The 15,414-nt window shown below is 43.8% G+C and overlaps 1 protein-coding gene across 3 annotated transcripts in view; it reads right to left on the reverse strand.

Moving 5' to 3' along the window:
- Dnah3 (dynein axonemal heavy chain 3) overlaps nucleotides 1-15,414 on the reverse strand; it is a 161,497-nt gene that overhangs the window by 25,247 nt on the left and 120,836 nt on the right. For all 3 annotated transcript variants that reach the window (XM_076941759.1, XM_076941761.1, XM_076941762.1), the window contains 3 exons: nucleotides 14,511-14,693; nucleotides 8,845-9,043; nucleotides 3,511-5,652 (listed from right to left, as the gene is read on the reverse strand). In XM_076941759.1, the coding sequence (XP_076797874.1) occupies nucleotides 3,511-5,652; nucleotides 8,845-9,043; nucleotides 14,511-14,693 (2,524 nt within the window). The remainder of the gene's footprint in view (nucleotides 1-3,510; nucleotides 5,653-8,844; nucleotides 9,044-14,510; nucleotides 14,694-15,414) is intronic.

Raw genomic sequence — 15,414 nt, forward strand, 5'->3', positions numbered from 1 at the left:
CATCAGATCCCCTGGACTTGAAGTACAGATGGTTATGAGCCACTCTGTGGCTGGGAATCAAACCCATGTCTCCTCTACAAGAACAGTACGTTCTCTTAATGGTTGAGCCATCTTTCTAGCCCCATTACCAATAGTTTTAATCAGGAAAGGGAAGACAACCAAGGCACAGGTTCTACCAGCCTGTCCTCTGCCTGCAGAACGTCACCCGACTGACTCTATAAGCACCATTGTCATCATCAGACCGTCTTTAGACCTTGCCCCCTATTTTTCTGCTTTACTTTTCTTGGCTTTACTAGTTTTTTTTTTTTTTTTTTCATGACACAAAAAAGATTTTTGAGTTAAAAAGAAGTCATCCTATAATGGATCTACATGTTCGCCTATTAGATACCTCAAGCTAACAAATAAAAAGCCTAGTACTAATACTGGGTTATCTTTTTTGGAGTTGTTGTCCAGTGAGGTCCCACAGGCCCCCAACCATTATAGGCCACCAATGCTATTGGTTACTTTCCAGAATTTGATAGCAAGACCCTATTGCTCAGATCACCACATACTTGAGCCACGAAGCATGGACAAAACAAGTTAGTAATCACCTGGGAGCTTCATCCCTACTGGCTAGGCTTAACATGCTAGAAGGTGCTGTTTGTGATGCCTGTGGTGGTGGTAGTGGTGGTTAGCAATTGCCTTTTCTGACTGTGAATCTTGTACTTTCACTGTGAGTCTTTCAATAAAGACTGGACTGACAAGATAGGCCCATTGGTTCAATGGTGGCACAGACATTATGCAAGTAACCAAACACTTTTTAAAAACTGGATCTAAGTCCCACTCCACAAGCGAAACCCATACCTTATCAGAGTCAGAGGTGCTAGAAGAAAGGAAACAGTGCTTTCTAGGTATAGCACACATGAACACATGAACAATTGTGATGGAATGCACAAAATCTCTGCAAGCTTAAGCCAGATAAGAACTCAGCATAGAGAGTGGAAGTAGGCATGAAGTTTCACTCATGACTGAGAAGCTATTGGCAACTGGGAGAGAGTCAGTTGAGCTGGTAATAATAAGCTGGTCAGTCTTCAGTGAAAGGCCACACACCAAGAATATGTGGTCAACACAAATTGAACTTGATGGGTTTATTTAAAATAGAAAAAAAAAAGGCACGAAGTTGGGTAGATAGGAACTGAGAGAAATAAAACTCCCAAAAGGAAAAAAGAAAAAACAGAAAAAAGAAAAGAAGAGAAGAGAAAATAAAAGAGAAAAAATTAAAAAAGAAAAAAACCATACTTAGGTAATGAAAGCAGAGACACTAGAAAGGGGTTGTGCTGTTTCTGACATGAATGTTTGGTCACACAGGAACTTTGTACCAATTCACCTCAGTTTCCTCTGGATTCCTTCCAGGGTCCGGTGTGCTAAGTTTTTCCTTGTCAAAAGCACATGCCAAACTCCCCAGCTACCACAGAAAACAACCTATTTACCTCTCACATCCCTTGTACTCTTTCTTCATTTAACAACAGAGAAAACATGAGTGTGAAAATCTGTCGATGAGCAGTGGTGGCGCACGCCTTTAATCCCAGCACTTGGGAGGCAGAGGCAGGCGGATTTCTGAGTTTGAGGCCAGCCTGGTCTACAGAGTGAGTTCCAGGACAGCCAGAGATACACAGAGAAACCCTGTCTCAATAAAATAAAATAAAATAAAATAAAATAAAATAAAATAAAATAAAAATCTGACAGAAGAGAAAGTAATTCAGCTCCTGTCAACAGTCCTAACAGGTTCATGTGTACAAACTGTTTCTGGAAATATCCAAGTGTTAAGAAGGGTTTGCCCTGGGGAGGTAAAGCAGGAAGATGGGCCTCCCATTCCATATCAGGCTTCCAGAACCTCAGCATGACTGCTGTCTGTGGTGGCTGAAATATCCTTGGCCCAGGGTGTGGCACTAATAGGAGGTATAGCCTTGTTAGAGTTAAGTGTGACCTTGTTGGAGGAAGTGTGTCACTGTGGGGATAAGCTTGGAGACCCTCTTCTTATCTTCTTGAAAACAGTCTTCTCCTGGCTGACTTCAAATCAAGATGCAGAATTCTCAGCTCATTCTCCAGTACCATATCTGCCTGGATGCTGCCATGTTTCCTGCCATGATGATAATGGACTGAACCTCTGAACCTATAAGCCAGCCCCAATTAAATGTTGTCCTTTATAAGACTTGCTTTGGTCATGCTGTCTCCTCACAGCAATGGAAACCCTAAGACAACATCCTAGGACATACCACCTTCTCTGTCTAAAAAAATGGCCCATGCATGATAAGATAGTGAGTAGTATCCTTGGTCTCTTTCTTGAAGATGCTAGCAACAACATTCCCTATCTTAGCTGTTACCAGAAAAATGTCTCTACACCTTGTCAAGTGTGCCTAGGTGAAGCAAAATCCTACCCCTGTTGAACCAAAATCTTATACCTTGCTGAAATTTGAAAAAAATTATAGGCAGAATTATCATTCAGTTTTTAAAAATTTGACATGCAATAGAGAAAATGATTCAAGAAGATGATGATAAACTCAGAGCTAATGTAATCCTGGGCTTGGTCCTATCATATTAAAAAGAAATGTGTGTGTGTGTGTGTGTGTGTGTGTGTGTGTGTGTGTGTGTGAAGGGGGTGGGGTCAGAGGTCAGAGGGACAACCAGGAGTTCATCTTCCACCTGGTTTCAGACAGGGTTTTTCTTTTTGTTTTGTTTGATTGATTGAGACAGGGTTTTTCTGTGTAACCATGACTGTTCTGGAACTCACTCTGTAGACCAGTCTGGCCTTGAACTTAGAGATCTGCCTGCCTCTGCCTCTGGAGTTCTGGTCCTAAAGCTGTCACCACTTCCCACTCAGACAGGCTCTCTTCTTCACCACGGTTTATTCTAGTCTAGGTGGGAGGCCAACCTCTGTGCATTCTCCTGTCTCTGATCTCTTCTCTCCATCGGAGCCTTGAATTACAGACACACAGCACACCATCCGGCTTTAGAAGAGGTGCAGTTCCTCATGTGTGCATGGCAAGTGCTTTACCCACAGCTATTTCCACAACCCACCCTTCCTGTATTATAAGGAAAATGTAAAAGAGTTATCAACAGTTACAAATAACTGGTTAAGTTTTCCATTTGGATAACTTGTGCTTGTGGGTTCACTGTCCCAGATATTGTGATCCCAGGTGGTGCTGAGGAGTTGCTGTCTCCCTTAAATGAAGTTTTCACTTGCCTTATCCAGTCGAATGCTTTGCTTGAGCCAGGCCTTGTGGCATATATCCATAAGCCCAGTATTTGAGAGCCTGAGGCAGGATGATCATTAGTTCAAGGTCAGTCTGGGCTAAATATTAGAAGCACAACAACAGAAAAGGGAGGGTGAATAGGGAGAAATGAAGGAAAGAAGTATGGACTACTATAGTTAGTTGTCTCTTAACAGAAGGCTAGCTAGGTTTGAGACTCCTGCTATCAACCACTACATTCTGAGCATTCAGTATTTCTCACACAATGTTCTGCCCTTACCTGCCATTGGGTCTGCACCTGGAGACAGTATGAAAATCAATGGTGCACAACAACTGGAATCACTGTAGGATCCCTGGAGATCAAAGGTTGGGGCTTCGATGAATAGCTTTCCCATGGTTTCACAGATGAAGTCCTGAATGGCTGGGACCATCTTGTCAGGCCGCAAACATCGCAGGATCGCCATCTTTTCCAGTGCTTGAAGGTACATCCAAGGTGAAGGTAATAACTCTTCATGTGGCCAGGCTGAGTCATAGATTTCCTTCCATTCTTTGATATTTTGTGTCATATCGTTCATCAGACCTTTTAGTTTCGATAAGGAGGAAGCTCGAACAATCTCACCCCATGATTTCTCTGATAACCATTCTGGAGCTGGATTGGGGAAAGGATTGTCCAGGGCCACACCTCCAGTTAGAAGGAAGTACCAAACTTCCTCATCAATTGCTTTTTTTTCCTTCAAGAGGCCAACAGTCAGGAGAAGGGAGAAAAGTAGCTTGTCCTTCTCAAACAGCGAGCGGCACACGTTGTTGTAGATGCTTAGAGTGAAATGTTCGATGATGTACTCGATTCGTAGTTCCAGCTCGTCACTCTTGCTGCTATTTGCTAGGGACTGCACGTAGAGGTTGATGAACCATGTCAGAGAATACTGGTACATAGGCTCAATGTTGGCTAGGTCAGAGATACAGAAAAAGATGGCAGCAGAGTGAATAGCCACAGGCTTGTAGCCCATTCGGGTCTCATCAATTTGGGTTTCTGTCAAAGAGGCTATTTCTTGCTTCTCAGAAATCTCCTCAGACAGAATTTTCGAAGAGGACAAAACTTTGATGGCTGTCTCATCTTCGAGGATGTTGCCTTCAGACAAGGATAGGACCTCTAGAATTTTATCTTCAATTTCCTTTAGCTGTTTCTTATTCTCGGCACTTTCTAAAATCAACTTGTTCTTTTTCTCTTCCAGCTCTGGCTTCTCCTTGGCAGCCACAATACCAAGGAGTTGATCTTGGAGACCCAAGGGTGTGATCATGAAGTTGAGGAGACAGACTTTCACAGCAACTTCAGGGAGATAGTGTGGATTCCTCAGACGAGTGGTTATGTAGAACTTAAATTCCCTTGAATATTCAATAATATTTTCACCCAGTCTCATGTACTCCACTCCTTGCTGTTTGAATGTTGCCTTGAGCAAGATGGGTTCAATAAAGGCATCCAGCTCTTCTCCAACGTTTTCCAACAAGACAGGGGTGCCAAACTGCAAGGCATTTTCCAGAGTCCTCACATAATTAGTATCAGAGAACTTGATGACAGATAGCTTGTTTGTTTTTTCCATATTCTTCACCCACTTATTGGCCTGTCCCTGAGGGTCAATCATTAAGGGCCATCGTCTGGAATTGGACACGATGATGCCATTGTCAATAGAGAAGGAGTCAACAGGAAGCCCTGCTATCTGCCAGGCACGAATTTTTATGGGATCCCCTAAGGTGTTGCTGAGGCTGAAGTCAACGGAACCTGGGATGACCTTGTCCTTACAGGAAACCAACCACTCATTTTGGCATTGGGCCCGATAATCCACTGTGAAGGCACCCAGGTAAGCCACAGTCCCAGAGGACAACAAAACATCCCCTGTCAGGTTATCATAGCGGATCCCCAGCAGCCGGGCAGCTTCTGTCCATCTGTCCTTCTCTCCTCCAAGACCACTGATAAGCTTCTCTGCCCTGATGAGCTTCTGGGAGCAGATTTCTATATTTTCCTCCAGCATATTTTTTTTATTGTTCATCAGTTCAAATTCATCATTCAGAGCTTGGAGTCGGTCTTCCACCAGCTTCAGCTCTGCCCGTTTCTGGTTCAGCTTCTGCATCTGTATTTCTAGCTTCCCCTCAGCCTCCCTCAGTCGCTCCCGTTTGGGAGCTACCACCTTGGCCACTCGGTCATACACTTCCATAGCCCTCACCCACTTGCACAGGCCTTCACAGGCAGATGATACATTTTTAATGACAGCTGGCTGGAAATCAGGATGATCAATAAATCTTTCCCGGATCCGCTTCATGATTACTGAAGGGATGTTGTCTTTGTCGTACATCTTGAGACTTTCCAAGAACTTTAGATCGCCAAGGATCTTTCTTGACACGCCCCAGTAATCTTCTATCATTTTGCCTGTTCAACATAGGAAACAGAGATGTTTTGAGACGTTTTGATCGAGATGTACAATTCTACATGCTACTCAGATATTGGGGAAAGGGGTGAACCCCAATTTCCTAGTCAGGGAGATGCAGGAAAATTTAACTTTCTCATTTGTACTCTGTTTCCTGGACTTGGGTCATGAAGGACTTTCTTTCAGTTCTTCCGTGATCTCAAGTTCTTTGCCATGAGCCCTTTGCCCACACTATACATCACAACTAGTTGGGTCCAGAAGGGACTTTAGGCCATGTTGACTATCTATCTATCTATCTATCTATCTATCTATCTATCTATCTATCTATCCATCCATTCATCTATCATCTATCTTGAGACAGTCTTAATAAGTAAGCCCAGGCTAGCCCTAAATTTGTTTGTGATCTTTCTGCCTCAGTCTACTGGGTGCTGTGATATGAACTGAATGAATTCCACCTCTGATTCCTTTATCACTGGAGAGAACCATAGAAGCCACAGCCATAGGCATATATTTATTTACAAATCTGGGATACAGGTTGGATGAAACATAGCCAGTTCTCCTGTAATGGACAGTGTGAGTAAGTGAGGAGGCAGTGGTCTTGGAGAAGCAGCTTGCTTGCTTATGTCAAGAGAGGAGGCCACCTATAGTCTGCTCAGAAACAAAGTCAGGCCCTCTTCTCCTCAATGCCCTTTCAGTCAACAACCAGTCAAGTGATTTTCAATCCTACCTTGCAACTGTGCTCCTCTGGCTGACATGTTAGGGAAAAAATAAGAGCTTCCTTGGCTTATGGCACATGCCAATCTGGGGCTTGTGACAAGAACCATACTTGGGACATAATATGGAGTATAATGTACCCATCCCTTAGTACAAGCACATCAACCAGCCCAGTATTTCCTATGGAGGACTTGGTGTGCATTCTGAAAGATTATCTGCTTCGTTTAAATTCAAGGTATTCAAAGCTAAGTCAAGTGCTTCTTTGTTCCATTCCATTATATTCACTAAGTTCCAAGAGCTTGGCAAATAAAATACATAGTTTAATGGCAGGTTCCGAGCTGATAACTGGAGACCCACAGTAAGAACTGCCATTCATAACCTGGACATGTTCTATCTTAGTGGGTTTCAACTCTGCCTATATACCTTAGAAGAAACCAAAAAACTTAAAACAAACAAACAAACAAACAAACAAACAAAACCACCTGGCTTCAGGTTGCACCCAAGACCAATGAAATAAATGTCTTTAGAAATGGAGCATTGGTTTCAGCTTTGCTGAAGGTCTCCATATGACTCTGTACCCCAGCAGCAGCTCTACAGGCTTCTCCAAAGTCAACTCTGATGCTGGGAAGACTGCCCAGTAGATAAATTGCTTGCTAAATAAACAAAGACCTGAGTTTGGATCTCTCTACTCATGTAAAATCTGGACTTGGCAGCAGGCTCTGGTGATCTCAATGATGAGCCTATGGTTACAGGAGGATCCTGGGAGTTCAAAGACTAGCCAGTAAAGCCTAGTCAGCAAGCTCCAGGTTCAGTGAGGGACCTGGCTCTCAAATAAGACGGAGAACAGTTGTAGAAAATACCTTAAGTAGGCCCCTGGTCTCCACAAGTGCACACAAGGCTGGGTGCATTTGTATGCTCTATGAAAGCACTCAAGCACAATCACAGAGTCCAGGCCTGCTTTGCCATTTCTCGTCATCTATATCTTCTTCAAACAATTGTTTCCCTAAAGCCAGCCAGACAAGAAGGAGTGCTAAGCAAAGAGAAGCAGGGCCAAGAAGCTGTCAAAGGAGGTGTTCGGGGTCTCTAGCATTTCAGAAGGAATGCAGGCCAGTTCTTCCAGGGTAGGGCAGCCCGATGGGCAGGCGATTTTGAAACTCCACATGCAGTTTGAAGGCACTACTTGTAACAGAAAGTCCTATATCAGAATCTCTGCTCTCTTTTGAGAACTTCTCATTATGTAGCCCAGGCTGACCTCAGACTCCCAGTCCTCCGAGGTGCAGTGCTGGGGTCATAGTTGTGAACCTGGCTGTCCCTCATGTCTCCCTCTCAATTGTTTTCCCTCCATCTTTTTGCTATTCTTTTCTATCTATTTCTTAATCTCTGCACCCTTTTGTTCCTGCCTTTAGATTTCCATTTTCAGTTACTGTTTCTTTCCTACTCCAACCACTGTGTCTATACGTGTGTGTGTGCATGTATGTGGACTTGCATGAATGCGCTTCTGTCTCCCTTCTTCCTACCTCACTCCCTTTCTATGTCTTTGTGGCCCTATGGATGACTCTGCTTCTTTATCTCCATTTCTCTCTCACCCTCAGCGTTTTTGCCTCGGTTTTCTCTGTTTAGTTCCCGCCCCCTGCAGGATACCTCCTATCTTTCTGCATCTCCCCCTCCCCCTTTCCCTCTTCCTTTCTCTTTCCTCCCCTGCTCTGTTTTCCTGTCTCTGCCCTCATTCTTTCTCAGTTTTTTCTCTTGTGGCCACATGCTTGTTGATTCAGTATCGTGTGTGTGTGTGTGTGTGTGTGTGTGTGTGTGTGTGTGACTGTGTCTCAATGATGCTCGGGTCTCTATTTCTCCTCTCTCTTCTCCTCCCTCCTTATTGTGTGTATTCTGTTTCTTGTTCTCTCAGTTTTTGAGTTTCTCTTGTGTGTGATCACATACACGTTTGCACCACCTGACCTCCATTTTCGGTCTGCAGTCTAAGGCCCTGATGAAGTTAATTCCCTACACAGACACCTGCATTTTCTTAGCTGACTGAGTAGCTAAAGGCTGGTCAAGAAACATTTACAAGGGGGCTAGGGAGCTGGCTCACTTAGTAAAATGCTTGCTGCACAAACAGGGGGACCTGAGTCTGGATCCCAGCACCTATGTAAAAAGCCAGGTATGGCAGGGCACACCTGTGGTCCCACTCAGAGCTGAAGAAGCAGATGTAGACAGGATGATTCCTGGAGTTTGCTGGCCTGCCAGTCTAGCTGAATTGGTAAGCTTTAGTTTTGGTGAGATCCTTTCCCCAAAAATAAGGTAGAGAATGGACTGAAGACAGCCAGTGTCAACCTCTAGCCTACACACACATGTGCACACTCACCCTCACATACACACACACAAATCACTAAAATCTTTGAACACATATGTACATGCTAATACTTCTAAATTCCTCTAAAACACAAGGGGGCTGGAACATGATGGCTTAGATTTGGAGTGGTTACCGGAGCCACTGGGGTCTGGCTTCCTCTCTGGCTTCATCCCCTTCATGACGCAAATGCTCTCCATAACCAGCTTGACAGGGCCTGGTGGGTTCTGCATGGACTTCACTAGCGTGATGTCAGCTGGGTTCAGGGTGTCTAGTGCAGCGAGTGCAGCCTCAAGTGCTGGCATGGCCTCAGCCAGGTCTCCCTCACATTCATTCTGTGGAGAACAGGGACACAATGAATGGGTGATCAGTGCCTGGTACACAAGAAAAGACAGAAAGGTTCTCTGTGACCAGATGCCCTTCAAGGTCAGGGCCTCCCACTAGGAGTTCTGTTCTTGAAGGCCTGCCTGGCCCCTCATGGCTGCAGTTTGAATGTCCTGAACATTTGAGAACCTATTTTTGTGACCTTAAAAAAATGAGGCATTGCTCAAATAGGACAATAAATATTTATTTTAAATCTTTTCAAATATTATGTTTTTATGCGACATGAGATATTTAACTTCTAGGTATTGTGAAATACATAAAAATTGTTGTAGATTATGGCTACCTTTCTATGCTATATGGCATTAGGACTAATTCTTCCTAATGGACCTATGCTCCAATTCCTAAAAGAAGGAATTTTTTTGTTTGTGTTTTGCTTTTTGCACATCCACGTTTGTGTGTATGCACATTCGTTCATGCACACTTACCATTGAATGCATGTGGAGGTCAATGGTCAACCTATGGGATCTCCATGTGGATCCCAGGGATTGAACTCAGGTCATCGGGCTTAACAGCAAGTACATTTACCTGAACCATGAGTCCCTATTTGTTAATTTAAACATAAAATCAATATAATGTAATATCATGCATCTATTAAATAAAACAAAGCACCTCTTGTTTGCTGTAACATTGATAAACCAAATAAATATCACATTAAGTAAAAGAAGCCATCTGTTACATGGCTCTGTTTCTATGAAGTATTCCAAATGGGCAAATCTACAGAGGCAGGTAAGTAGTTACCTGGAGTTGAGTAACGAGGAGTGGCTGCTAAAGGGAATAGATTTTCTTTGGGAGTGATAAAAAACATTCTAGAGGTTCATAGTATTAACGTTTGCATGGCTCTGTGAATGAACAGAACCGTAACGAATTGCACAATTTTTAAGGGAAAACATTAAAGGTATGTGCATTATATTTCAAATTAAGAAAAAAGGAAGAAAGAAAGAAAGAAAGAAAGAAAGAAAGAAAGAAAGAAAGAAAGAAAGCTTGCCACAAGAGGACTTCACAACTAAGAGGGCTCTTTTGGGTTAGTTAGTAACTCAAATTCTATCACAGAAAAAAAAAATTCCAAAAACATGAAATGAGTTAGTCAAAGTCACACAGTGGGTGAGTCACAGAGCTGGTTCCTGGAGTCTCATTTAGTGAATTACCTATTAGTTCACTGAATCTTGAGTGATCATACAGTTATGACTGAAGTGGAACTTCAAAGGAGAATGTCCACTGTTTGTGGCATGGTCTTTTTGTGCCTCCCAAAATGTCCTTAAATGTGCTGTGTAGCTCAGGCTGGCTTTCAACTCATGAATTTCTTGCCTCTGCCTCCTGAGTGCTTGTATTATGTGCTGAAGTCTTTGTAACACATGAGCTTATTGTGGACAAGCAAGCAAAATAAAAGTTGTTTTTACTTCCTCACAGCTAGCAATCTTCCACACTTCACCCCTCCACGGAGTCTGGCACCTCTGCTCCTCTTCCTAAAGGACAAAGCCTGGCTTGCAGCTCAGTTTTGCTGCAAGCTGGTTTGTCAGGTGGCTCTAAAGGGCCTCTCACTGTGACATATCTGTAATGGACATTCTCAGTAGTGGTTGTGTATCAGTCACCAAGCATCACCGAGATCATCTCCACCCAGAGATTCTGAGTCACTCAGTTTAGGTGGGGTCTGCATTCTTAACTCCATGGGTGACTCTGTCAGTGGCTTTGTCAAGGAATGCTACTTGACATTATAGAAATGCTGAAATCATGGTCACTGAGCTGTCTTTATGAGGGGTTGGGATGACAGCTCAGTTGACAAAGTGCCTTCTGCAAATGTGTGAGGAGCTAAGTTTGTGCCCTGGCGCTCCCACTAAAAGCTGGCCATAGTGGGGCAAAAGTTTATTGCCAGCAGACCTAGCTGAATCAGAGGCCTCCAGGCTCAGTGAGAAGTCTCGCTTCAAAAAATAAAAGTGTAGACTGATTGAGTAAAGGTATTTGATGTCAACTTTTGGGCTCTGCAATACCCATACAAAGATGTGCACATACCCATAATAACAAGTACATATACCACAATACACACCATATGCATGATAACAACTATACACACATGTGCACACACTCACAAAACAAGTACATATACTACACAAACACAAAATGTACATAGACAATAACAAGTACATATATCACACATATTCCCAAACACGGTAAGATGTTAAGAGAAAACAAAGTTCTGTGAAAAATCGCAATCAAAGTGTAATTGTGTCATATAATACAATGTGTGGACAGGGACAAGGAGGAAGTGTCAAATTAGAGCCAAGACTTTAAATGGTATATAAATTGAAATTTTCAAAAAATAATTTTCATGTGCTGTTATGACCCATAATTGTATGATTAAAATTAAAAATGTCCCTTGAGTGTCAGCATTCCAGGGGACACAAAGGCTATCAGATATTGAGCAAGTATATTTTGACAAAATGAAACCTATGCTGCAGTCATTTTGGAAGACTGTCCTCACTAAGAGTGAGGACGTGACTTAGTAGTCTAAGAAGAACTGATTAACTTTTTGTTGTTGTTTCGTTGTTTGGTGGGTATATGTAGCAGTCAAGGCTAGCCTGTCTTTGCCACACAGATGCCAGGATGACTGACACTTGCCATGAGTGCCAAGAACCTGCCAGCTCAAGAAACTGCTGTACTCTTGAATGGAGTGTTTGGGAGCTATCTCCATCTCTTTCAGTCTCCAAATCTTCTCTGCAAGAATTCTTCTTGCTTCATGGGGCCTCTGACATGTGTGTTAGGTCCAGTGTGCTACACACTTCCATTTTTAGAGGTTGTAGAAGAATGGAGAAATGTAGCAGTCCACATGTGGAGAGAGACCACAGCCCTGAAAACTTCAGGAAGATACTCTGTCCAAGAAAAGCCTCAGGGAAACTGTGGAGCAAGACTGGGGTTCTTTCTTCTGCTCCCTGGGTGGTTTCTTTCACCTGACTCACCTTCAGGACTTGCAGGATCTAGGCTCAGATGCCACCACATCGGACCTCGCCCTTCCCACTGAAACCCAAGGTGGCAGTTTATGGCCCAGGGTGTGGTGAGAAGTCTCTGTCAGATCCTCATAAACCCCATGACATTGCTCATCTTTCTCCTGACCTAGCAGGTTTGGTGCTTTCCCTGACATTCCAGAGCAGACTCCTGGTTGGGATGTTCCCTTCCAGATGGCTCCTACACTTAGTGAGAAGCGAGGCTAACACACTGAGTAGAGGTGAAGAACAGCTGTTTCAGAGAACAACTAATGTGCACCTCTGGCACATGCCACACACTTCTCACACTCGCAACATATTTGTGTATATGTATGCCACCACATATGTGCCCGGTGCCTGGGGAAGCCAGGAAAGGGTGACTTTCCTAGAATTAAAGTTACAGATGCATGAAAGCCATCACGTGGGTCCTGTGCCTGATCAACTAGTGCTTTTAGACACTGAGAAATCTCTCCAGTCCAAATGTTTTTTGTTTGTTTGTTTGTTTGTTTGTTTTTTATTTTCCTCAGTAACCTCAATCTGTTGATTCAGAAACCGAGGCTAAGAAGGAGCAGAGTCGGCAGTGCACTTTGGCCGCCTGGTTATAGTACAGATTCATGAACAAGCTGTAAAGGCACACACATCCAGGAGCCAGGGCACTGAGATGAGAGCAGGAACTGAACTGGATGGGGCTTGGGGAGCTAGAACTCAAAAGGTCAGCCACTTCTTACTCCTGTGAATGGGCAGAACCCAAGAAAGCAGAGCCAGTGTCGCTAGAGTCCTAATTATTTTTTCCCCTAAGGAAAAGCAAAAAATTTCAGAATTTTTACTTGAAATTATTTTCATTTTAAAGATGAACTATTTCTGACTTAAAACATCCCTGAGTGTGATTGTGAGGCACACACACACTAGTACTCGGGAGGCTGAGGCAGGGGGATCATGAGCTCAAGGTCAGTCTGGGATACATAGCAAGATCCTGCCTCAAAATGTGTCAATAAAATCTTCTATGCATCCCAGGACACATGTGGTATCCAGCTGCCAGTCTGCAACTTCTGGATTCATGGTCAGATCCATGGTTTGTGGGTCAAAGAGCTCTAGGTCTGAATCATGTCACTTGGTGGTCACGCAACTTTGGAAAAATCTTCTGTCATGATTTCCTCATATGTCAAATAGAAATGATTCTGTATGATGCATATCGTAGTATATTGTAGGGCTGTTAGGATTCAAGAGAATGAGTGCCAGAGAATATAATCTCCATGAGGAAAAGGATTTTATTTATCTCATTCATTCCCATGAGCCAGCACACCAGCTAGCACATAGTAGGTATTTAATAAATATTTGTCAAATGTGAGGAGTGTCTAGTATAATCATGTTACCATAGAATGACAAATCACCCACTAGCATCTGGTTCCTGGCACCTGGAAGTGGCTATATTTTATGGTTTCTATTATGTCTTCTTTCTGAGCCACTAAGACCGCAAGTGAACCAACTTTCACAATCCAGGACGTAGTGTTCATTGTGAATTCTGAGAACAGGGAGGGATCAGACCCTCTGAAAAACATCTACCAGAGGTCAGGTCTCAGGATTCACTGGAGAGACGCCAATTGGAAGTTCTGTTCTTTTCAAGAAAATGACTCATGATCTATTTAGGAGAGATGCCAGACACAGGCTGCCTCTTGCTCAAACTCATGCTTGAAAATGGCTGAAGGGATTCCCTAAGGAATTCCCTAATTCCTTCAGGCATGTGGACAAATACTTTAGCCCAGGTGTCCTGAGCCTTGGCATATAGTCCTGTCAATGACCTACACAGCTCTGTGAGGTCATTTCACCCTGACCCCAATGCTAGCAAATCTGAGATACTGACACCTGTCATTCATTAGGTGCCTATGATCCTCAAATGGAATCACTTACTAAGAGTTCTCTGAGACCTATGTAATTGTCATGTCAATGCTAGTGAGGCTATCTTCTGTTAACTGAATGTGTGGTGATCCCTTCTTAGGACATTACCAGAGGCATCTACAAATGCGGCCCTCTAGGTTCAATAGTCTGCCATCCCAAAGACATTTGTTCCATACCATAACACACACATGTTAGACACAACTGAACAAAAATGTGACAGAGGTAAAGTAGACAGCATGAGGATATAGGTAGACAAATAGAACAGCCAGTGCAAAGCCCTGGGGAAGGGATAGCCAGAAGGTTATTGCAGCCAGGGCACAGTGAACGAGGGGAAAGTTAACAGATGAGATTACTATGCTGAGTCCCAGTTTTGACACAGAATGGGAGAGAGAACAGATGGCCCGAGAAACTGCTTTACTAACTCCTAACAGGTGATTTTGAAAACTCACTCGCCCTTTCTGAGTCTCCTGTGTCTCATCTGTAAGGTGGGCACAGTCACATCCATTCAGCCACGTTAGCTCCCTCTGCACCTCTCTGCTGGCCATACCTTGATCGCCTGAGAGATGGCAGCAGCAGCATTAGCCTCCTTCTCATCTGCCTGCACCAGAAGTTTCTTGGCATCAGCTTCTTTTGTCTCCATTTCAATTTTCACCATCATCATCGCCGTATCCTCAGAGGTTTGGATGAGCTGAGGCTGAAGGGCAGTCAGCTCTACTTGCATGACAGCCACCTAGCAAGGAAGAGGGACAGGAGAGACATAGGACCAACGGTGCCAATGCTGAAAGTGAGAAGTTGAGTAAAGCAGGCTTGGTTCTGTAACACAGGGCAAATGCAGCTAGGAAGGATGGCTGGTTTTGACATGTCACTGGGCATAGATTTGTTGGCTGGTATGATGTCCCCCCAGTCTTTCAACACTTAGTTACTGAGTCCACACTGAGTGCTGTGGTTTCAAGAGTGGTGCAAAGCACAGGCACACAATGGCAAGCAGAGATGTTGAAGAGATAGTTTCTTCTCTCATTAGGTTTCTGTGCTACTGTCTGGTACAGGGAGAGAGAAACAAAGTCATGAAACCATTAAAAGTCACTGTGTGTGTGTGTGTGTGTGTGTGTGTGTGCGCGCGCACGCACGCATGTGCACACACGCACATGGTTGCATTTGGAGGCTAGAGGTTGATGTTAGGTATCTTTCTTGGTTTCTTGGCAGGCATGTTGAGGAGAGGGGGGTCACACAAAAGTGAAGCTGCCTATCTGACTAATCTGGCTAGCCAGCATGGTGCAGAGATCCTCTGACTCTGCCCCTACCTGCTGGAATTATAGGTAGGCTGTTATGCCCACCTGGCATTTATTTGAACTCTGAGAATCTGAACTTTTGTCCTTACACTTTGGGGGGAGGGTCAGGGAAGACAGAGAGACAGACACAGAGAGAGACAGACACACAGAGAGAAACAGAGA

The sequence above is a fragment of the Arvicanthis niloticus genome, chromosome 1, assembly GCF_011762505.2.
Source record: "Arvicanthis niloticus isolate mArvNil1 chromosome 1, mArvNil1.pat.X, whole genome shotgun sequence".
In the NCBI taxonomy this organism is placed as follows: Eukaryota; Metazoa; Chordata; class Mammalia; order Rodentia; family Muridae; genus Arvicanthis; species Arvicanthis niloticus.